Source organism: Solanum stenotomum, chromosome 3 (assembly GCF_019186545.1).
Source record: "Solanum stenotomum isolate F172 chromosome 3, ASM1918654v1, whole genome shotgun sequence".
NCBI classification, from domain to species: Eukaryota; Viridiplantae; Streptophyta; class Magnoliopsida; order Solanales; family Solanaceae; genus Solanum; species Solanum stenotomum.
In genome coordinates, this window is record NC_064284.1 from 27468573 (window position 1) to 27494563 (window position 25991).

Sequence of the window (25991 nt, forward strand, 5' to 3'; positions counted from 1 at the left end):
ATGGATCTACAGTCCGTAAGTCCCTTCCGCCACTCGGGACTTAGAAAATATTTCAGCATCCAAAAATCAGCTTCTCTGAAGCAAATGACGGACCAGCAGTACGGACCGTAGATCGACCTACGGTTCGTCAATCCCCTCCGTAGCTCCATACATAGAATCTTCAAAAATCAGGTACTGGAACCCTCGCAGTCTCACTCTACGGATCAACAGTACGTTCTGTAGATCAATCTACGGACCGTCAATGGGCACCGTGGTTCCACACTTGGTCAGATTTCCCTGATTTGTCCTCAATACCATGCCTGCTGATCTACGGTCATAACCTACGGACCGTGAATGGACCTACGGTCCGTAGATCACCTCCGTGGATGCCTTTTTCTGCATTTCCTTCAGCTATCTCTAAACTTCCGCGCCTGAACACCTTTCCTGTAAAACATGATAAAAACACATAAAAACCAATATAAAAAGGCCCTAGACACACACAACTTGGAAGTGAAATGTATTAGAAATGCCGTAAGCTCACAGTATATCAGCATCCAGATCATGCTTAGATAGGTTCCCGATCTCCAGTACAGCAGAATCAGCGGTGAGTCCTCATTCTCCGAGGAGAATAGTCATGAGTTTCTTTTCAGTAATTTTAGTCCTTTAGTTTCAGTTTTGCTAGACTTAGTTGGGGCTTGTCCCAACATTTCTAGTCAGTTAGAGGCTATTTTCAGACATAGTTAGATTCAAATTAGTATTGAGTTAATATTTTCTTTGTATTAAACTCGTCATTTTTTATCCATCCCAGTTATAGTATATGGGTATTCCCCATCATTTCAGACTTACTTTATGATTTAGCTTCCACATCAGTTATTACTATCTTTAGTATGCTCCTGATTATCTCAGCAGGGTTAACTTGGGGTCACTTGTGATCCTAGGTCCCGTGTCCGCGTCAGGGGGTAGCCTCAGGGCGTGACATTAATATTGTTGATACATTGAGTTAATAGTGTTGATACGTTAAGATAATACTGTTGAAACAGTAAATAATTTAGTCCCAACAATCATGTAACCGATACATTCCAAAATTTTGTGATACGTGGATAAATTATTTTTTTTCTGAATCTGATACAAAAAATACACTAAATTAATTGTGTTGGTCTTTGAAAATTGTTGATACATTAATCTACATCATTCTTTGATTACTTTGAACATTAGTGTTTTATATATTATAACATGTAACTGCTATATGTATTAATATAATGAAAAAAATTATACAACTATGTGTTGGTATGCTTTTCAGATGAATGTGGCTGGACTATGAAGGCTTCCTGCAAGAAAAAATCTGATGTTTTCAAAGTTAGATACTTCAATAGTGAACATACGTGTCCAATGCAGAATAGGGTACTAACCAAAGTCCAAGCATTAGTCGGATTTGTAAGTGGTATGACTGCTCCCAAATTGGTCAACCATAAACGAATTCATACTTTGAAAGATATAATTGTTGATATTAGAGAATTCTATGGGGTTCAAATATCTTACCAGTAGGCATGGCGTGCTAAAGAACATGCACTCGAAATGATAAGGAGTAAACCATCTGCTGGATATAGACAGATGCTGAGATACATATACATGCTAAATACCGTGTATCCAAATTCTTATATAAGGATGCAAAATACTGAGGAAGATGAATTTATGTATCTGTTCGTAGCCTTAAGACCATTGATTAGGGGGTTTGATTACTGCAGACCAATAGTTGTTGTCGATGGTGCACATCTGGGCGAAGCTTACAAAGGGACATTTGTATCAGCAAGCACACTTGATGGGGCATGTATGTATCTTTTGTAGTTGTGAGATATTTGTAAATGTTATGTATCAAATGAAATAATGTGTGTTGCTCTGTAATTAGGTTGCATATTTCCATTGGCATATGGTGTTGTGGACACTGAAAATGACTGTTCGTGGACATGATTCTTCGAATAATTCAAAAATGCATTTGGCGAGCGCAAGAAATGTGTGTTGTACAAGATAGAAATGAGAGTATTATGAAGAGTGTAAGGATTGTGTTCCCAAATGTACCTCATTATGCATGCATGTGGCATCTTTGGAAAAATGTTTGTGAAAACTTCAAAAGGAGCAGAAACACCCTAAGTAATCTATTCTAATCTATGGCCAAGGCATACAAAAAGGAGGATTTTGATAAATTGATGGCTAAGGTTAATAACGTTGATCACAGGGTTAAGGAGTACCTTGAAGATGCAGGGTATGAGAAGTGGTCGAGATTTCATTCAATAGTAAATAGAGGTAGAATGATGAATTCGAACATTGCGGAATGTATCAATGATTGTCTTGTTGAAGCATGACAATTGTCTATATTAGAATTCTTGGAAGAAGTTAGAATTCTTATTGGCTCTTGGCATTGCAAAAACAGAGAAATAGCCTCTTATACAAAAGACACATTAGGGAGAAGATTTGAGGAAGTATTGATTATAAACGCGTCTAGAAGTTCAAAGATGGAGGTATGTGTCATGATACATTATTTTATATTCTATGTATCTAATTCGGTGTATCATTCTGCTATTTAAACATGATTTCTTTGAAATAATTTCATAGTTGACTTTTTTAATGTATGCAAGTTGTTCCATCATTTGAATTTATTTTCTTGGTTTATGAAGCTGGAAGAAGATACATTGTTTGTCTTGAGCGGAAAGTATGTTCTTGTGGAAGATTTCAACTAGATGAGATACCTTGCGCACATGCAATTGCTATTTTAAAGGAAAAGAATGTTAAAGATATGCATCCATATTGCTCTGATTACTACAAGCCTGATACATTAGCAAAAACATATGAGATTCCAATGGTTTCAATGCCAGATAAGGAAGATTGGTAAGCTCTTGAGGATGTGGTAGTTGAAATTGCGTATCCACCTAGATACAGACGATTAGCTGGACGACCAAGGAAAAGAAGAAAAAAGAATGCAATATATGAATCGTGTATCATATATATATATATATATATATATATATATATATATATATATTATGTTTCATGTATAATATTAATTATAAATAATGAATCATATACGTTACATTTTCAAAAACGTATTTATTAGTAATAGGTTATTATATCTGATTACTTATAAGATACATAATAACAATGAAAACATGTATCAGACGCAGTATATGTTATATACTACACTTTTTCTTTATGTAATTCAATAATGTGTCTGAAATTTATATAAGCAAAGTATATTGGTCCATACAATATCAAAGCACACTAAAATATGAGTGAAATTGTCAAAAGGATAAAAAAAACATAAAACGTTGTCTATGCATAGATACTTAATTACTAAACTATGTGAACCAAATCTTCTTCTGGTGGTGGTATGACTACACCCTTAGGTTTTGGTGGATCATCATTCTCACTAACGTATGTACCCTTAGCCTTCTCGCTGCTATAACTCCACAACAATGCTCTATATCTTTTGCGTAGGTATTCTGAAAGAAAATCAACTAATGATGTTTCGATTTGGTCGCTCAGATACTCCGCAAATATAGTAACATATAACCCACAGTCTTTACAAAAATGAAGAATATCAGTTATAAATTTAAATCATACATGATTCAAAAATAATAAAAGCACAATACTTACAGGCTATCACTCTTTTGTTGCTTAATGTATTGGGCAAATTCAACCATGAAAGGAACTTGTGCCTCCAAGAGTGAACCAGAATTATTGTCCTTGTACAAATCACAATCACCAAAATTTGTTCGCTCAATTTTTTCAAAGAATCCACTGTCCATGAGGTAAGAAGGAAGCATTTTAGACAACATTTATATCTCGTGCGGAATTGCTTTTTTCCTTGAGCCTAATAAAGAATAATACATCCTTATCACCTTGTTTTGCAATTCGACAATAGCCAACACCCAATGAAATTGTCCACCGCAGTTAACTGGAATGTAAACATCGTCTACAAGATGCCATGGTAAAGCAGCTGGAATTTCAAAACTTTTGATGATGTTAGTAATTGACCTCTCATATACAGATACAGTTGAAGCGCGATCAATGTGTTCTTGGGTACTAATAAGATCATCATCATTAGCAAGGTAATACCTTTTATAGGTATTTTTGATGTGTGAGATGAACAAGCAGTTGGCTGTTGTGTATTGATTCATGCTACGGAGTTTTGATTTTTTACGGAGGTAGTAAAAAACAACATCGATGTGCTATAAAAAACATGATAAACAGAATTAGAAACTTGTAAAAAAGGTCTAATGATAGAATTAATACATTAAATGTTAATCTAAATAAATACTATTTTGATATTTTGATACTTTATTTGAGTGTATCCGGAATGATATTTTGTATCAAGTTGTTCTACACCAATGTGTCTGATACACGCTTAATAGTTTCATTTAAAACGTTACCTGATCAGTCCAACATTTGTTTGGCTGTGACATGGCATAAAATCAACTCTTGTTAATTGGAAATGTAACAACAAAATCCATCATCTCAAATTCAAAAGAAGAGGCTTTTGATCTGTATTTATCCTCCGATGATTTCCTGTGATAATGTTTATATTGTCAATTGGTTATATCAAAATAGGTTAATCCAAACATTTACAAAATATATGTATAAAACTTACTTATTGACATGATTTTTGAGAATTCCCTTTGGTTAACCACTGCATATACTCATAAATTAGTTTAGACGAAGCTTGATATGTAATCCCACATCCTTCAAATGGGAAATATAGATGAACATCGTCATCCAATTTCTCTTTTCCCTTCTCGCTTGATCCAAAAGAAGTCACGTATGGAAATTGAATAATTCTTGCTATTTCTAGGCGCAAAAGTCTTTGAATCGCTTCTAACAATAATCTCGGTGGTTGAAATATCAGTGGGTAATTGACTATAAAACAACAAATCATGACTGTCAGTTAAATTCTATGGATTGTAAACACAAAATAATTTAGCAGGAATAGAAAATTTTCCTAGATCAGATATTAGTGCATCTATTGCTGCTTGAGTTGAGGGCGATATTGTTGTTGATGTGGAAGAATCCTGTGTAATATGATATACTAATTTTTTTAGTAAAATTCCATATAATGAATGTTAGTGTCATGATGCATAATTGATAAATTTACCGATGTATCAACTATTATTTTATCAGTCACAAAATGACGGATGTTGTGTTGAACTATGTCAGCACCATCTTCATCCATGACTACTTCATTTAAATCTTGTGGGGCTTGATGTGCTTTATCATCCTGAATATAAGCATGTTGTATGTATCAGTTACCCATTATACTAATAATGTATCATATATAAAAAAAGAAGAAGAGGATAATGCATCAAAGAAAATTGTAATGTATAAAGTTTTGATCTTACTGATACCTTCTTAGGATCATTTGCTCCAGTATCAACATGAGTACTTTCATATGTTGGTTGGAGTTCTGAAACACGCTTCATTTGTTGTTGGTTACTGATAGTATGATCAATCTATATTTGAATTTTTAATAATAAAAAAAGTGTTAACATAATTGTTACTGATACATTATTTAACTTAAGTGATGAATATAAAGTTGAAATATATAAATGTTTAATGAGATAGAAGATTCGGTGAATCATCTTAACTATATACATGACTTATGTGTGTTGATACATACGATTTTGATTCTTAATACATACTTAATGTATGAGGTATAACAACAATTACAAACAATGTATCAGATACATACCTCTGCATTGATGTTAGCTTAATGTCCGCCCTCATTAACAAATACACCAACCTCACAGTCAGCTACACCAACTGCATCAGCAAGATCAGTCTGTATATGTGGAGATGGTTGTTTATTGCTTGATTGAGGATCGACATTGTTGTTTTCCTTGTGTCGAGATCGCATCAATTGCGTGTAGTTTTCCTTTATCAAGATTACAAGTTTCTCAAATTTCTTTTCAACCTATCAAAAAATTATTAAAAAACAACTACAATTAGAGTCAATATAAAGAAAAAATAATAAAATCGAAATAATTACTTACGTAATTCTCCAAATGATCTTTCAGTTCTTCAATATCTGGAATTACATAATTGACTTTTTGAGCATCTGCAGAATCGTGTACATTAGCAGCCAGTGTCGGAGGACCATCTGAAATAGAAAATGGCTGATTTAATGACACATTGGACTGATTGGGTTCTAACACCTTTATTTTAGGTGTATCCCCCTTCTTTCTTATTTTTTGTGGTGGTGGAGATGATGTATCAAACACTCTAGATGATCTCCTTAAAAACTATTCGGGAGGTCTTGTGAAGAAATCATCAAAATCAGCAATGTCATTCGGTTGAACTATCTTGGGATTGACATATGTTGTAGGGGGTGAAGAAGGAGGAGCATGTTCATCTTTGGGTAAATCAAAAGCTGCAATAGTTCCTCCGGTGTTGGCACAATGTTTGAACACACATTCTGGAAAAACAAAATATTTTTTAATATTAAGACACAAAATTATGTATCCTAACACAAAAAAAAAAAGATTTTAAAAAGACAAACTTGCAACCTTACAACTATATACTTAATTATGTATGAAATGTAATATAAAATGGGATTCAATGTTACGTTTTGAAAAATGCTAGACATAAGCATTTCAAACTTTGGCTTTAAAGCCACAACCCTCCAATTGCAAATTCTAGGGATGACATTCCGTTCTTTGACAACAATTTCAGGATTTAATTGGAATGCACATTCGTATGTCCATATGTTAAGTGCATAAGGCATTCCATATAACCGATACAACTGTTTTCTAAGATTGAAATTTTGTCGAAGTGAATCCATGAGCTTTGTGAATGCAATCTGTCCCTAAGGATATACTTGATATCTACCATCTTCAACCATTAAGAATTTGTTAACAGATATTGAAGAATCACCAGTTTGAGCCAAAATGAATGTATGGGGAAGGTACATGATAGCTATCTGGAGTGCATCCTAATTGTTCTCCCAGTTACCCATCAGAAATCATTGGACTAGATGATTCCTGCTTTTACTATTAACTGCACCAGGAAAATATTTTTGGAATAGCCTACATGGAGTTGATTCTGGGTATTGAAAGTCTTTGGTATTGCCTTTACATTTGAGACCAGTTATTATTGCAAATTCTTTGATACCAAATTTCAAGATACCCCCATTTACATGTCTACTATGCAACACCTTTGAGTTACCTTGTTCCAATTCTAACAACTACAAACATTTACTGATTTGACCCTGAAAATTACATTTAGGGATGTCTAAATAACGTCCAAAAATTGTAGCTCTGAACAGTTCAATTACATCATCCCCTATAGACTCTGGAACTCCTTCAAAAAATTTGTGTTAAAAGGGACACCAAACCTTATGGCATGTGTTGGTACCTTTTTTATAACATATTTGATTGACTGCAAAATGAAAAGGAAAATTATACTATTTATAATGATATCTTATGATACATAAATAAAAACATCAAATCACACTACACAACAAGTAATGATACATAATAAAAACAAGTTGATACATAGAAAAATACATGCTACCAGACTTTAACAGAGTTGTATTATAAAACTTGATACATTATACAGAAGATGCCCTGTCTGATACATCATCGACTTTTTTGTTAAATTTGACAAATATCTTTTTCATATTGGGGTTTGTCATGTATCATTTTTTTATAAACATTTCAAACAAGGGTTTTATAAGTGTCAACTAAATCTCAAATCAGTATGTATCAAACTAAGATAGGGTTATTGTATGTATCATGATTTAACCCAATAAACAATATAACACATCTAATTAAGGTATCAATGCAATTTCAGTCTAAGATAGCAAACGCAATACAAATCACAAACAAGTTTAATAAAGTTTAAAAACACATACCCTAGGCAATGAAGGTCTGGAAATAGCGGGTGCTGCTTTTCTTCCCCTTTTTTGGGGGGGTTTTTTCAACCTTTGATTTAGACGATTCTGGCACATCTTTCGTTGACTTATTCATCAAGTTTAATGGGTCATGTAAACTTTTTTAAATAATTTCTGCCCAATTTTCATCATCAGAGTCGTATATTATTCGATTAGTATTAGAAAGATTTGATGTAGGATCTGGAACCATATGTATCAAGAAGAAAAAACTGAAACAAAATAAAAATGGAAGGAAGAAGATGAAAATTACAATGACAGACTTTGGGAGAGAGGACGGAGAAGAAGAAGTTTGAAAATGGTTGGATTGAGAGAGAAATTTTTTGAAAATCAATTTGGGATAATGATTTGTAACTGAAAAGATATTGGAGTGAAGGGGGAAAAAAAGGAGTGACATAGGGAGTGGTGAAACGTGGGATGTAAAAGTGAATCATGTATCTGACAGATTTGATATTTAAGTGAAATAAGGAATTTAACTATTTTTTTAAAAAAGCAGGGAAAAATAGATAATAAGGAACTTAAAGTTATGTATTTAGGTTATTTTTCCTTAAAATTATAATATTGGGCCCATATATGGGCCTCTCATTATCTAGTTTTTAAAGAGGAATGAAACAATAAATATTATTTCCCTTCCCTTAAAAAACATCTCACATTATTACATCCATAAATACTAACCTGTAGACTTTTATCCCCCAAATTATAGTTCTTAATCTACATAGAAAACATCGAAAAGATCTCTCCTTTTTCTTGATATACATAGAAAACATCGAAAAGGTATGTCTCTATCCCTCAGATTCATAGATGCTCTAGGTAGATTCATAAGAAATTAATAGCGTCCCTCTTCTATTTAATCTGGATATTCTATTAGTTGATTTTCAATTCAAATGATACATCCTGCTTGCTTGTCATCAGATTCATCAACAGAAAGCAAATTTTTGAGTGATCAAAATCAAGAAATCGAGCACGTTGCTTCTTGTCTGGTACATCCACATTTTTTCTTTTATTTTTTTTTAGGTGTGTTTTGAATTTTTTTTTTTTTTTTTTGGGTAATCTATTTAAGATTTTTGTGTGTTGCATAATTTTTCTTTTGTCAAAAAATTGATTGGGTTCTTCTATATTTTGAAATAAAATAATAGATTAGACTGTGTAATCCATCTTGAAGGATGTCGTTGTATTGAGGTTCCCTGTGTAATCCTAACTAAATGGGCAATCTAAAATATTTAGTCAGCTACTGAATTTTTGTTTAGCAAAAAATTGATATTTGATGGTCAATGAACCAATTACAACGGATTATAATTATAGAATTGTTAATCTTTAAAATATAATACAACTATATGCTCCTTTCTTCTTTTCTTAGGACTATTTTTTATGCATAGTACATTTCAACCGTAACTATTTTGGATGCATAACAATTCCAGGTCATACTTTGAGAGATAATTAAGAGCTCAAGTGAGGTAGGAGGAAAGACTTTCCATGGAAAACAACTCCATTTCTCCCCTCGGATTCTTCTTCAAAAATATGGTTCGCGACAAAAGCGAGACTGCATGGGCACTAGGGAAGAAACTTGGCATTGAGGTATGCTATGGTTTATTTTTATGTATGTATATATATACTTGGTTAGTGCCATATATTTACATTATAGAATTGATAGAGACAACATGATTAAGCATATGGGCACGGTGTTCTGGTGGTTGACCTTTAGAATTATGTAATTCTGATAGACTGAATATGTGTCTATTGCATGTGATGATACATATAAATAAATTTCAGAATAACTAATATAAATGATTTGATTTGGAATTACGTGTGCTCAACTCTTAGACGTAATATGAAAATTATAATTAAACTAATGTTTTATTCATGATAGTAGAGTCATCTGATGTTTTTCTAGAGGCATATATACACCATGAACATCCAATGGAAAGTGGTAAATTCTAACTATGTATTTGGTCTATTTTAGCGAAGGATAAATTAGTCAATTAATTTTCAATGGATATTTTCATAATCTAACTTTTATGTTCTACCTTTATAGACTTTCCACCTTTAGAATAATATAGATAGAATATATACATATAGATTTTACCTATATATGATATAATAACAAAATTATCATTATTATCCATTGAAAAAATAATCTTCTGTAACAATAAAATAACATTAAACATCAAATGAAGATATCCTTCTCCCTCTTCTAATGAAGAAGAGTTGTCTGATGTAAGTGTGTTTAAGAGATGAGATGATTGCTTTATATGTACCAATCTCGTTTTGACAATTTTGATGCTAAACTTAGGATCTTTACTTCTGGTGAACTCAAAACTTTATGTGAATAGTTACCCAACATTACACTTACCTTATTTAGGTAGAAAAACTATTCCTGATATATCATATGCTTGAGTAAGCATGTCAAATATAAATAAAATTTTATTTTCTTTTGGAAAGTACAAAAATAAAATTCCATTGTAAGCACACGATCAAATCAACAACATAAAATTTAACACAAACATATAAATGAAGGCACACAAAATGAAATAATTTAAATTGACGAATATACACTATTTATGTTAAAAACCCTAAGTATAGAATTAAATTTTCCTAAAGAGGATTGGTGTAGCCCCATATAACCTGCAAGTAATCATCTCATCTATTCAACATACTTGTATCACGTAACTCTTCTTCGTTAAACATATCAACCATTGACATTACTTTTCCTGTTATTCACAAACACAACAAATCCCCAGAACTTTTTTGAATACTTTTTGTGCTTGCAAATAACGGAGAGAAAGTAATAGTGTCTGAAAATATGTTTAATGAAGAAGAGTTGCCTGATTTAAGTGTATTTAAGAGATGAGAAGATTGATTGGAGGTTATATGTACCAATCTCGTTTTGGCAATTTTGATGCTAAACTTAGGGTTTTTAATTCTGGTCAACTCAAAATTTTCTGTGAATATTTATTTACCCAACATATTCAACATTACACTTACCTTGTTTGGGTAGAAAAATTATTCCTGATATATCCTATGCTTGAGTAAGCATGTCAAAAATAGATGAAATCTTACTATCTTTTGGAAAGTACAAAAAAAAATCCATTATAAGCACACGATCGAATCAAAAACATAAATTTTACACAAACATATAAATGAAGGCACAAAAAATGAAATAATTTAAATTGACGAATATACTCTATTTATGTTAAAAACCTTCACGATAATCAGGCAAACGTTCACATATGATTTTGAGTTCACCAAAAGTTAAAACCCTAAATATAGCACGAAATTTGCCTAAAGAGGATTGGTGTAGCCCCATCTAACCTGCAAGTAATCATCTCCTCTATTCAATATACTTGTATCATCTAACTCTTCTTCGTTAAACATATCAACCGTTGACTTTACTTTTCCTGTTATTCGCAAACACAATAAAGCCCCAGAAATTTTATGAGTATTTTTTGTGCTTACAACTATAAGAGAGAAAGTAATAGTGGTTGAAGATATGTTTAATGAAGAAGAGTTGCCTGATGTAAGTGTGTTTAAGAGATGAGTAATAGCTTGGAGGTTATATGTACCAATCTCGTTTTGGCAATTTTGATGCTACACTTAGGGTTTTTACTTCTAGTGAACTCAAAACTTTCTATGAATATTTACTCAACAATACACTTACCTTGTTTAGGTAGAAAAACTATTCTTGATATATCCTATATGCTTGAGTAAGCATGTCAAAAATAAATGAAATCTTATTTTCTTTTGTAAAGTACAAAAATAAAATTTCGTTGTAAGCACACGATCGAATCAACAACATAAATTTAACACAAACATATAAATGAAGGCACAAAAAATAAAATAATTTAAATTGACGAATATACTCTATTTATGTTCAGAACCTTCACTTAAAAACTCTAAGTATAGCACCAAATTTGCCTAAAGAGGATTGGTGTAGCCCCATATAACCTGGAAGTAATCATCTCCTCTATTTAACATACTTGTATCATGTAACTCTTCTTCGTTAAACATATCAACCATTCACTTTAGTTTTTCTGTTATTCACAAACACAACAAAGCCCCATTTTTTTTTTGAATATTTTTTGTGCTTGCAAATAACAGGGAGAAAGTAATAGTGGCTAAAGATATGTTTAATGAAGAAGAGTTGCCTGATGTAAGTGTGTTTAAGAGATGAGATGATTGCTTGAAGGTTATATGTACCAATCTCGTTTTGGCAATTTTGATGTTAAACTTAGGGTTTTTACTTCTGGTGAACTCAAAACTTTCTGTGAATATTTACCCAACATATTCAACATTACACTTACCTTGTTTAGGTAGAAAAACTATTCCTGATATATCCTATGCTTGAGTAAGCATGTCAAAAATAGTTGAAATCTTATTTTTTTTGGAAAATTACAAAATAAAATTCCAGTATAAGCACACGATCGAATCAACAACATAAATTTAACACAAACATATAAATGAAGGCACGAAAAATGAAATAATTTAAATTGACGAATATACTCTATTTATGTTAAAAACCTTCATGATAATCAGCTAAACGTTCACATATCATTTTGAGTTCACCAAAAGTAAAAACCCTAAGTATAGCACAAAATTTGCCTAAAGAGGATTGGTGTAGCCTCGTATAACTAGCAACTAATCATCTCCTCTATTCAACATACTTGTATCACGTAACTCTTCTTCGTTAAATATATCAACGGTTGACTTTACTTTTCCTGTTATTCCCAAACACAAAAAAGCCCAAGATATTTTTTGAATATTTTTTTGTGCTTGTAAATAACAGAGAGAAAGTAATAGTGGCTGAAGATATGTTTAATGAAGAAGAGTTTCCTGGTGTAAGTGCGTTTAAGAGATGAGATGATTGCTTGGAGGTTATATGTACCAATCTCATTTTGGCAGTTTTGATGCTAAACTTAGGATTTTTACTTCTGGTGAACTCAAAATTTTCTGTGAATATTTACCAAACATTACACTTACCTTGTTTGGGTAGAAAAACTATTCCAGATATATCCTATGCTTGAGTAAGCATGTCAAAAATAAATGAAATCTTATTTTCTTCTGAAAAATACAAAAATAAAATTTCATTGTAAGCACTCGATCGAAACAACAACATAAATTTAACACATACATATAAATGAAGGCACACAAAATGAAATAATTTAAATTGATGAATATACTCTATTTATGTTAAAAACCTTTACTTAAAAACCCTAAGTATAGCACCAAGTTTGCCTAAAGAGGAATGGTGTAGCCATATATAACCTGCAAGTAATCATCTCCTCTATTCAACATACTTGTATCACGTAACTCTTCTTCGTTAAACATATCAACCATTGACTTTACTTTTCATGTTATTCGCAAACACAACAAAGCCCCATAAATTTCTTGAATATTTTTTGTCCTTGCAAATAACAGAGCGAAAGTAATAGTGGCTGAAGATATGTTTAATGAAGAAGAGTTGCCTGATGTAAGTGTGTTTAAGAGATGAGATGATTGCTTGGAGGTTATATGTACCAATCTCGTTTTGGCAATTTTGATGCTAAACTTAGGGTTTTTACTTCTGGTGAACCTAAAACTTTCTGTGAATATTTACCCAACATTACACTTACCTTGTTTGGGTAGAAAAACTATTCCTGATATATCCTATGCTTGAGTAAGCATGTCAAAAATAGATGAAATCTTATTTTCTTTTGGAAAGTACAAAAATAAAATTCCACTATAAGCACACGATATCGAATCAACAACATAAATTTAACATAAACATATAAATGAAGGCACAAAAAATAAAATAATTTATATTGACGAATATACTCTATTTATTTTAAAAATCTTCACGATAATCAGGTAAACGTTCACATATATATGATTTTGAGTTCACCAAAAGTAAAAACCCTAAGTATAGCATCAAATTTGCCTAAAGAGGATTGGTGTAGCCCCATATAACCTGCAAGTAATCATCTCATATATTCAACATACTTGTATCGCGTAACTCTTCTTCGTTAAACATATCAATCGTTGACTTTATTACTTTTCATGTTATTCGCAAACACAACAAATTAAAGCCCCAGAAATTTTTTGAATATTTTTTGTTCTTGCAAATAATAGAGAGAAAGTAATAGTGGTTGAAGATATGTTTAATGAAGAAGAGTTTCCTGATTTAAGTGTGTTTAAGAGATGAGATGATTGCTTGGAGATTATATGTACCAATCTCGTTTTGGTAATTTTGATGCTAACATTAGGGTTTTTACTTTTGGTGAACTCAAACTATTCTTGATATATCCTATGTTTCAGTAAGCATGTCAAAAATAAATGAAATCTTGTTTTCTTTTGGAAAGTACAAATATAAAATTCCATTATAAGCACACAATCGAATCAACAACATAAATTTAACACAAACATATAAATGAAGGCACAAAAAATGAAATAAATTAAATTGACAAATATACTCGATTTATGTTTTAAACCTTCACGATAACCAGGTAAACGTTCACATATGATTTTGACTTCATCAAAAGTAAAAACCCTAAGTATAACACCAAATTTGCCTAAAGAGGGTTGGTGTAGCTTCATATAACCTGCAAGTAATCATCTCCTCTATTCAACACACTTGTATCACGTAACTCTTCTTCGTTAAACATATCAACCATTGATTTTAGTTTTCTTGTTATTCGCAAACACAACAAAGCCCCCGAAGTAGTTTTAAATAAAGATCAAACCTTTTTGATATATATATATATATATATAAAAGAAGGGATTGAATAAGACAAAGAGGAGAGTGTTGGTTATATGATGAGATAGAGAGATGACTACATTTGTTTTGTTTCAATATTACTATGTGACCGGATTCATGGTTGTACACAAAATTATTAATTTTGGTGCAAATTTGAATAAATAATTTCAAATATTTTTATATAAATTTATAGATTTATAAATTACTTAAAATTATTATAAATTTAAAACTTCAAAATATATTTTTAAAATATGATCAAAGAGCACATCATTTATGTAACAAACCTCATAGCTAATTTGAAAATATTGTCTGTTGTTACTCTTTCACCCCTTTCCATAATTGTTTATATTATTTATGGTCTATTAGGTGGGTGGTTTAATTTCTAAGGTGTTTGGTTGAGAATTATGTAAGCTTTTTCATTCTGGAAGTTTTGGAAGTTGATATGCTTAGCTTTGATCAATATAGAAGTTGAGCTCGCACCTAAACTTTGTCAGTGTCATTAACTCTGAAACGTGATTTTTGAGTATGTAGGGTCTTTGGTTTGGGACTTGAGGCTTTTTGGTGTGTTTTGAGTAGTTGGTTGGAAATAAGTTAGAAGTTAAAGAGTTAATTTTGGTCAATATCTAGTCAAAGGACCTTGTTTAGGTGTTTGATGATTCCAATAAGTTAGAAATATCGTTTTCAAGTTAGTAGCATATTTAGTTTGTGTAATGACTCATTCCGTCATTATTAGAAATTTCATGATGTAATTAGAGAAGAATTGGCATTGGACACACCTTAATAACTTAATTTACTCTATATCCACTTAATTTATTTTTGATTTATTTTCTATGGTTGGGCTTTTAAAAAAGGAAACAGTGTGGGGTCATGGGTCTCTTTGACCTTTTTAAAACTTGGGGTATATTTGTGAATGTGGGGTCATGGGCTTGTTTATTATTTTTAAAACTTGGGGAAAATATATATCTTTACAAAAATATATTCTAATCCCAATACATTTTACGTAATTTTATATTAAAATCTTATTTAAACTGTTAAAATATATTAAAAAGGCACCTTTTCTGAAACCTTGTTTCGACGTTTCTTCTTCTCAAGTGCAAGGGCTTTTCATCTTCCCCATACACTTCTCTACCAGTGTAATCATCGCTTCTCTTCCCCATACACTTCTCTGGGATCTCCACTTCTCTTTCATTAACTTATACAAACTTTTCAATCATTTCATCGTCCTAAACGTCTCTCAAATCTTCATCTGTTTTATTCAATCTTCTTCCCCAAGTTCAAAGCTTTCATCTTTGGTAAGTTGAATCTTTTGTAATGGTGTTTTTCGGTAATTTTTAGTCGTATTTGGTTGTTTATTTTGTTATAATAGTGTAATGATTTAATGATTCCTTTTTCTAGACTGTTTTTCTTCATGTTCTTGTTTAGGATGAATTTTTCGCCGTATTCCATGAATATTTGTGGTCTCTAATGACGTTTTTGTTTGGATATAAATATTTGAATCTATTTGGTTACTTATTTTTTTAATTTTTTTTTAAGTTTATCTTGCCTATTGATTTTGAAATTTTGACTAAACTTTGATCGACTTTAGTGGCGTTTCTGTCAATCGCATTGTTGATTTCTGTTAGATCTGCTATTTATTTTGTATGTTTTATTGGAGGTTTACTCTGGTTATGGCTAAAACTAGAGGCGGGATTGTTAAACGATATGTTCCTAAGCCTTCTAAAAACAAGAAAAGAAAGGCTGAAGAAGTTTTAAGATCTTCAAAAAAAAAATTGTAGTTGAAGAACCCAAGTCTAACTCGAATTCTGATACGATGGCTGAAATTGACAACTATGAGGACAGTAGTGCCCAGGCTACTGATGATGTTGAGTCTAGTGAAGAAAACCCTGACAGTGGAGATGAAGAGAGTAGTAGAGATAACCGAGATACTGGAGTTGAGGATGATGATCCCCCGTCCTTGCCAACTTGTGCAAGAGAGATCTCTGGTAAGTCCTATAATCTAACTACGTGGATGGATGAGTTAGGATCTTTTTCAGCAAAAATTTCTATGAGAGCAAGAATGACTCTTTATCGTGATTTTAGAAATGTTTTAGTTCAAGAAAAAATTTATGACTTTAAAGGTACTTGTTTTGGACACTTAAGACATATTCCAGAACATTACAAGGTCAATGGACAAATGGTCCATTATATGTTGTTGTGTCTTGTAAAAAATGATAAAAAAAAATTGCATAAGATGTGGTTTTGTGTGAATGGTTAGTCTGCTTGTTTTGGCTTAAAAGAGTTTGCATTGATTACGGGGCTTAAAAGAGTTTGCATGAAAAAAGTGCTTTAGAAATGTGAGAAATTTTACTATAAAGTGACCAAGAATAAGAAAATCAGTGGTACAAAGTTGATGAGTTTGATTAAGGGTACCCGATTTAATAAGGAGCAGAAGTTGAAGTGCTCTTTAGTTTGGTTCGTTCACTCGATGTTGCTTGCCCACGATCGATCTAAGATTGTGGATTTAAACTACATTAAGATGGTCGATGATTTAGATTTTTTCAAGAGTTATTCGTGGGGCAAAGAGTGTTTTGATTTAACAGTAAAGTATTTGAAGAACAAAATTAATTTGAAGAAACAAAGTGAAGTGTACAAGGAAAGAGGGAATGCATCGTATGCTTTATACGGCTTCCCCTAGGCATTTCTGATACTTATTATCAGTTATGTACTTGATTAATATTAAACTCTTATATATTTATATAGTATTTCATATTCTCTATTTATTTATTTGTTATTTTATTAATTTCAGGTTTGGATATATGAGGTTTTTCCTCATCTTGATAATTATGCAAAGAAGTCCTTGGATTCTCCTCTGCCCCCGTTTACTTAGATGGCACACGACAAAGAGTGATATACTGTCAAAGGTGATCCATTTAAGTACAAAGGGAGAAGTACAAAGGTATTAACTTATTTATTTTTATCTAGAAATATTTGTAAATTATTGAAGATCTTGTACTATTTATATTTTTTTTATAGGTTGTGCATTCATACCTCATACTTATTGTCCGTGAGACAAAATAAAATTATATGGCAACATTAAAGTCATATACGGACGAAGTGAAGGACACAATCATTGATGCCTTGAAGGCCAATTTGAAAGGTGTCACTAACCTCACTTCTGTAGTAGAGAACGAGAAGGATGAAATATTGGGTGAGAACAATTCCAACCAACCTTGTGAGAATTCTGTTTCGAGTGGACAGAAAAATAAAGATGATAATTTGTGTGTGTGTTGCATCCCGTGAACTATCAATGATGGAAGTTGTTGCTTTTATACGAGATGAGAAATTGAGGAGAGCTCAAAAGAACAAGAAAAATGAACGTTGACTAATTTATATAGTATTGGTGTAAAATAATTTATTTGTAAGAATGCTAAGCCACTGATCTTGAAGCAGTTAAGGAAGACTATACAACACCAACAGTTGATAAAGATGGTGTTGTATTGTTGTTGATGAAATCCTTCAATTAGCAATAGTCGATGAAGATCTTATTGCAGTTGATGAGTACTTTGCAGAAGAAGTTAATGAACAAGATGAAAAAAGAGAAGAGGAGAAACTGGAAGAGAACGAAGAAGAAATTGAAGAGAAGTTGGAAGATAAAAAACAAGAAGAAAAAAGAAGAGAGGCAGATTGAAGAGAACAAAGAAGAAGAAAAAAAAGAGGAGCAGATCAAAATCAAGGAAGAAGAACAAAAAGAAGAGGAGAAGATCGAAGAAAACAAAGAACAAGAAAAAGAAGAGGAGCAGATCGAATTGCAGGAAGAAGAAAAAGAACAGGAGAAGCAGGAAGAGAAAGTAGATGAAGGCTTGGCAGAAGAGGGAAAAGAAGGCAGTGATGAAAATTTAGTGGACGTGATGGGTATTGTTATGGAGCTCAATGGCGAGCTAAATGGTGATGAGTAAGGTATTTGTGATATTGGTTTATTAAGACAATTGGTTTTTGAAGTTGGTTTAAGACAATTGGTTTTTGAAATGGTTGATTTTTCGTGTTGATGATAAGACAATTAGTTTTTAAGATAATTAGTTTTTGGTGGTTGAATATTAAGACAATTGGTTTCTGAAGTGGGTAGATGATTAAGACAGTTGATTTTTGGTGGTTGATGAATAAGACAGTTGGATCATTCAATGTTATTTTTATTTTGATGGATATTGTTGCCAATTATCGACTTTAAATTGTATATATAATGCATTGTCTTACCAATTCCAAAAAGACTCATTTTATTAATAGACTGTATTATTACATGAGTAAAAGATATAAGATTGTACTACTGCATTCCTATTACACATTTCCAAAAAGCAACTACTAACAACAAACCATGTAATATATTTTTTAGGCCTTTCTCTTTTTCTTCAGCCAATATCAACCTTTGTTTTAGTTGATCCCTATCTTTTTCGGTGTCTTTTAGCAATCCTTTAAAGTGATCTCTCTGCTCTTCAGCCTCTTTGAATAAACTCAATATCAAATTCCTATTTTCTTCGAAGTTTTGAAGCCTTTCTAATATTTGAAATTTGGTAAGGCCTTGAAAATTTGATGTCTCGAGTTTCGGACTCAATTTTGATGGGCTGCTCGTTGATGAATCATTTTCAAGCCACTTAAAAAAAGAGCATGCACCAATTTCACAGTTAAAGAATTATCGACCTGGGTTCGTATCGGTGTGTGACGTCCTCAACATACCTAAATTACCACACGACAAACGTAAGATTTTTTTGCATTGGATGTTTGAGATGCTTGAGACATAATAAAAAGAGATGTTTAAGTATTATAAAATAGAATAGGATGGAAGAGTTCATGAATCCTTCTTTTTATACACTAAAAAAAGTAAATGTTACCATTGAAAAGTAGCAATTTGTACTTTGTTACCGTTGTAAAACTTGGATAATTGAGTATTGTCACCGTTGGTAAAAATATATAGATAATTAATACAGTCGATATTTTTTCATGTGCTTGGTTTAGATTGTACCAACTACATCTACACTTCAACACTAATAAGGTATATATGGGTTGATATCATGATCCATAAATGATCTATACTGCACCTACTAGAGTATGACACTTAAATATAGACTGTAGCTAGTATAATTTAAAAGGGAGAATGATTAACTAATAATAAATAATATTATTGAAATTTATTAAATTAAATAAATTTAAACAAGTAATGTAAGGGTCCACGTACATTGGGGGTGGAGATAAATAATGTATGGGAAAGAGTTGTAGTATACAATCAACATCTTCAAACTAATGTGTGAAGAAAGCACAAGTATGAATGAGGAATAGTTATGTGTGGTTATACAATCAACATCTTTACAACATAAGCATGTGATCATGTATGAGTCCATATAAATTGGGGTGGCAATCAACAATGTGTGGTTGAACAAGTGATATCCTCACAACATACTTATGTTTTCTCAAACATTGTTCTAAGGATGTTGATTGTATAATGACAACTCTTCCTCGTACATCACTAATCACCACACCCAATTTATGTGGACTCTTACATGATCATATGACTTGTTTAAACTTATTAAATTGGATAAATTTCAAATATATAATTTATTATTAATTAATTGCTGTCTTTTTGAAATTCTACTAGTTTTGATCTATATATAAGTGTCAGATTCTAGTAGGTGAAGTATCGACAATGCGTTAACACAGATATAAACCCAAATATACCTTACTAATATCAGAGTGTAAATATCATATGTCATACATACACCACACACATATAGATGTATCGATTGTATAAATGGTCTATATATTTTGATAACTAGTAAATATTTAGATAGACAGATTTTACAATGGTAAAAAAAGTTCAAATTGCTACTTTTTTTAATGGTAACATCTATATTTTTGACAATTCATTAAGAATTCGTTTGGTAGAGTGTATATGCAAATAATGCTTGTATTATTTATAGTTGAATTAGTTATACTTAGATTATTTCTTAAGCATTGTTTGATTTGGTGCATTAAAAATAGTCACAAATATCATTCTAATTCATTCTAATTCTAGTTCTTAATCATATTCTAATTCATGCATTAGAATCATTGCATTACAAATACCATGAATTTTCATATATTAATAATACACAGCTTAGCTTAATAGACAGTGTACAAAATTTATGTAATCTTTTGATTGATCTATATTAGATCATGAATAATTACGATAATAGATGACAATAAATTGACCAAAATGCTGGCAGTAGCTTGATTACAGTAGCGAAAAAAAATAGTAGCTTGATTACAAAAACAAATTCAATCAAGCTTGTTTAAGATTTGTTGTTGTTCACACGTGTAGTTCTCTTGTGTTCGGTTCTCTTACAAATTGAACATTTATTACTTCTCTTGCTCTTGAAATTCTCACCGATGCCTTTGACACGTTTTCTTCTTTTTCTTCCAAGCTTGGTATCAACAAGAGGAGGAAAAATCTTCACATTAAGCAATTCTTCTGAAACACACCATTCCGACTCAAGAGGGACAACATTAATAGAATCCATGTATGCAAGAAGGTACGTTTCAATTTTATACAAAGGTGAAGAGTACTCATAGATGCTCATACCATACTTATTGCCATGCTTCGATCGCAAAACTGCCATCGCATGAGCACAATGTATCTTGATCAAGTCATATTCACTATATGAACATGACTTTTACCGTAGGTCCACATAGGCAGTAACACCCGCATCGAACATGGTAAATTGATTGCCGTCCCCGGTTACATTCTCACATACAAGGAGTTGTCCTTCATTATTTTTTTTCTTGCAATTTTTAAGGCAGCCGGCACCATTTGATTACCCATTGATTTGAGGATATATGCATGCCTCTCCCTAAACAATTCTCCAAACCTCTTAGCAATCGAATTAAATATAGATGCCACGGAATACTCTCTTCCGTCTATCAACATATCATTGAGTGACTTGGCGATATTTGTGGTCATAACATCATATCTATTGCCAGGAAAATGTTTCCTGCTCCACTTCTCAAAATCAATATCATGCTCAAGGACGACGGCTGCAGCGGGGCATTTGTTCTTGAATTCTACAAAATGATTGCCAAACCCCTCCAATGAATAAGCCTTTGCCGCATTGTATTAAAAATAAAGGTAATCTCCACAATGATGATTTACGCGGAAATTTTCACCAAGGTGCCTCATAAAATATCTGTGGTGAGCATGATTGTAAACGTTTACAATACCGTTGGCGATACTCTTGTGTCTATCGGAGATAAAATACAAATATGGTTCATCGACCACAATCTCCTTCAATTTCTCAAAGAAGAATGTCCAAGATGTATCATTCTCTTTGTCCACGACACAAAAGACAATTGAATAAACATGATTCTTCGTATCTTGTGCAACAACGCTCAACAACACGCCATCGTATTTACCATGTAAATGAGTGTCATCAACCGCAATTACCTTTCTCATGTGGGCAAATCTCTTAATGCAAGCACCAAAGACCAAGAAATAATACATGAACCTATGACTATCCTCGTTTACCATGAGACAATAACTAGAACCAACATTAAGTGTCTCGAACATGTAGGAAAAATGGTAAGCATGAATATCCATTTTTCGCTGTCCCTCGGACAATTTCCTTATCAACCACACCACCCTTCTAACATTTCCAATAGCTTGGACTACAATGAAAATAATTAAACATAGCTCTTTGAATCTCTTTAACATTTGGAACCTTACCATCATGATACATATTTACACAAAGTGAAGCAGTGACTTTCATTGAAATTTTTCTATGGCTACTGTTGGCATGTTCAACACCACAACTATGTTTGCCAATGTACTTATAGTTATAAAATCTATCTGAACACTCATATTTCTTCGCCCGCAACATCCATGCACAATTACGAGATACACATTTCACCTTTAAGTATTTAGTACAACTCTTCACAATAGCAAAATCAAAAGACTTTTTTGCTGCCGCTTTGGCTAATAACAATTGCAACTCATTCTTGTTACTGAAAGTTTGGTTTATACATAAATTAGTTCCATCTGAGAAGGAATGGTTGGATTGTGATCCCAATTCCTTTTGTCCTTGCATTTCTTCACAACATTCGGGTTCGGGATCTTCCGCATCTACTGATTGATTTTCCACATTAGTTGGATCATCATGTATATTCATTGGATGATCACCCAAACTCTCATTTGAATTATCACCCAAGCTTTCCTTTGAATAATCACCCAATCTTTCATTTCCAATTGAATCACTGTCGCCGTTAAATGAATTCGTTGGTTCAATTGGAGGCCTCACATTAACGTTTATCCTCAATGTAGGCCTAGAGCCATCAATACCAATATCTAACATGTACAAGTTCACGTGCCTATCATTTTTTATGAATGTGGGATGTATTTTTCCCCTCCCATTCATTTGATAGCTAATCACCAAGTTATTTGGCTCGCAAGTTAATTCACCGGCCTCAATTACGCTTGCAATCATATCGTCACATGAACCATTGCGACGCAACGCAATGGGCACTGTTGTCTTACACAAAGATTTCCAATTCCAACTTCTGGGAGTCTTCTCCCATACTCCCATATAATCACCACCAACAACAACAAATTCAGCTACTACCATTATAGACTACAAAGATAGATACTAGATTACAGTATCATTCGTTAACGATCGATGAAGTACGACATCCGTAAAGAAATGCGACTGAATGAGATCGTTGTTCAAAATGCAGCTCTTGCAATGGCGAAACAGATTTTTAATGCTTTTAAACTACTAAAATGTATCTATAATAAGTTATCAAGTGTTTATTATGGAAGATTTCTCAAATTTCTAAAATGGCGGGAAAATCATTTTGAAGCTTGATTTTTGAAAGAAAATGGAGTAAACATGACTATGGAGTAGGAGATGATGATGATTTTAATTATCTTGAAAATGGATATTTTGGCCGGAAAACTCGCCGGAATCGTCTGTTTCGACAACAGCAAAAACGAGTTGCTCTTCTTTCCCGTTTGACCTTTTTCTTCTTTTCTAATATAATTTTTAACAAATGCAAATAGATATATATTATTCCAAATTAGTTGGAAAAGAAGGGGAGGACCAAAGTGGAGATAAGAAAACTTAGTGAGGTCTTTTGTATGTGACAATTAGGGCATGTGGATGATGTCATTAATAGTGGGTATACCACAAATTATTCAAGACTTTTGTCTTAATGTTCAATTAAGTTTGGAGAGTGGCTATTTTGCCAACTCTACTTAGGGAAATTAAAATTATGGATACAAGTCGTATTCCGTCCTTACTAAATTACCAAAAACATCCATGTAGACAGGTCAAAGGGTTTCGTTGTAGGGATATCTCCTTAAAAAACTTATAAGTCATATTTTAAGAGAAAAGATCTCAAGTAAGGTAGGAGGAAAGACTTTCCATGGAAAAAAACTTTATAGTTCTCCCCTCGCATTCTTTTTCAAAATATGGTTCGCAGCAAAAGTGAGATTGTTTGGGCACTTGGGCAGAAATTTGGCATTGAGATATGCTATGGTTTACTTTTATGTATAGACTTGGTTAGTGACATAAATTTACATTATAGAATTGATGGAGACAACATAATTAAGCATGTAAGCATGATATTCTGATGGTTGGCCTTTAGAATTATGTAGTTCTGATAGCATGAGCAGAGGCGGATCCAGGATTTCGAGTCTCTCGGTACCAAGTAGATTCATCGGTTAACTCAATTTTAGGTTTCAGTTGAATTATTCGTCTTATCGATCTATGACAACTATGAACAATAATAAGATGACAATTTATATATTATATATACTACAAATTCTTTGAGCATGGGTCATGCTAATCTTCTCCGCATTATTTCAATTTTATCAGATGTCTCCAACGAAGAAAAAGTTTATCGTTTTAATCTAGATGCTCTTGTTGAAAGTCGAATTCAGGACCGACAACGGAAGATTTTTTCTCACATGGGAAAAATCAGTTTAGCTCAATTGGTTGACTATTTGAACTCTCACGTACCTTACCATTTTCCCTTCCCTTCCCTACCTCCATATATAAATACAAATTGGCACCCCACATTTGATTGAGATCATAAAGTAAACAAAGTTAAAACTTTCAATTATACTATAAATATCATAAATATTCATCATTCATTTATAATTGTACTCGACAAGTTTTCATATTTTGAAAACAATCAATGACGATATCATTGCTTATATTTACAAATAGATCACGTTTTATGTAACACACTAGTCAAATATACTTATAAATTACTACTCTGTATTAAGACAACTATTAGAAACAAACAAAAAAAAATAATGTGCCGCTGTCATATTAAGGAAGTAAGTTAAAATTGCGAATTAAAAAAAATGTCAGGGCCTCAACGAGATTCGACCTTGTGACCTACGTTTTAGAGTATTACCCTCAACCAGCCGCGCCGCAAGGACTTTTGGTTCCTTGGGTGCATGGCACGTTTAATATTTGTAATTATATTGTAGATATATACCTATATATACTAGAGTTTCCGTCGAAGCCCATGGGTGGCGTGGCACCCCCACTAACCTTAGTAGATCCGCCCCTGCTTGTGTTAGATATTGTAATGACCTGAAGGTCATTTTATGAAATTTTTGGAAATTTACCATTTTACCCCTCCTGATAGTTGATTTGAGTCTTTTTTGATCAGTTTACGAAGTTGGCTTTGAAATTTATTGTGAAGTTGTAATTTTTTGAAGTTTTAGAGTTTTCGAAAGTCAAAGTCGTTAAAAGTGATTTTTGGTAACAATCAAAGCTACGTATCTCGAAATGGAATTCCATCAGTTCTATTAGCTCCAAAACGTTACTTTTGGATTAGTAGGACTATTGACTCTGGTTTTGGGGTATTCAGAAGAGTTTTTGTGTTTTGAAAGTTGAAAGCATAAGATAGTTGACCAAAGTCAGCATTTGCTGGTAGCAAACTCATAATGAAATTCTAACAGTTCCGTTAGATTCGAAATATGGTTTTTTTGTCTAAACGTATTTTTTGTATGGGTCCCAAGGCTTTTGGTTTGATTTTGATCAATTACATGAGATGCAGGGAAGGTTAAGGCTAAAGTTTGACTTTAGTTAACGTTTTGAGGTTAGAAATGTCATTTTCGAGTTTTGATGATTCCACTAGGTACAAATGGTGATATTGATCTAGTTGAAGGTTTGGTTCAATTTCCGAAGCTTTTGGTTGAGTTTCATGTCCTTACTTAGGAAGTTGGAGATTCTTAAGTTTTGTCACGACCTAAATTCACAAGCCGTGATGGCACGTATGTTCCCAACCAATAGGTAAGCCAACTCAACATATTTTATCAAATTTTAACTAACTAATGAGGTA

At 32.4% G+C, this 25991-nt stretch overlaps 1 protein-coding gene, 1 long non-coding RNA gene, 1 other non-coding gene and 2 pseudogenes across 3 annotated transcripts; 3 read left to right on the forward strand and 2 right to left on the reverse strand.

Annotated features, from left to right (window-relative positions):
• The first annotated feature begins 1554 nt into the window (after window positions 1-1554).
• On the forward strand, window positions 1555-2561 carry LOC125858828 (uncharacterized; annotated as a pseudogene).
• Window positions 2562-3324: 763 nt separating this feature from the next.
• On the reverse strand, window positions 3325-7657 carry LOC125858829 (uncharacterized; annotated as a pseudogene).
• Window positions 7658-8566: 909 nt separating this feature from the next.
• LOC125859493 (uncharacterized) lies at window positions 8567-9676 on the forward strand. The gene is made up of 3 exons (XR_007445774.1): window positions 8567-8686; window positions 8825-8892; window positions 9331-9676. It is a non-coding gene; the product is annotated as an uncharacterized LOC125859493 (long non-coding RNA).
• Window positions 9677-16449: 6773 nt separating this feature from the next.
• Window positions 16450-18574, forward strand: LOC125858830 (uncharacterized). The gene is made up of 3 exons (XM_049538620.1): window positions 16450-16621; window positions 18143-18297; window positions 18431-18574. The coding sequence occupies exons 1-3, from the start codon at window positions 16450-16452 to the stop codon at window positions 18572-18574; spliced, it is 471 nt and encodes a 156-aa protein (XP_049394577.1).
• Window positions 18575-24426: 5852 nt separating this feature from the next.
• LOC125861095 (U6 spliceosomal RNA) lies at window positions 24427-24525 on the reverse strand. Its single transcript, XR_007445957.1, has one exon. It is a non-coding gene; the product is annotated as a U6 spliceosomal RNA (small nuclear RNA).
• Window positions 24526-25991: the final 1466 nt, after the last annotated feature.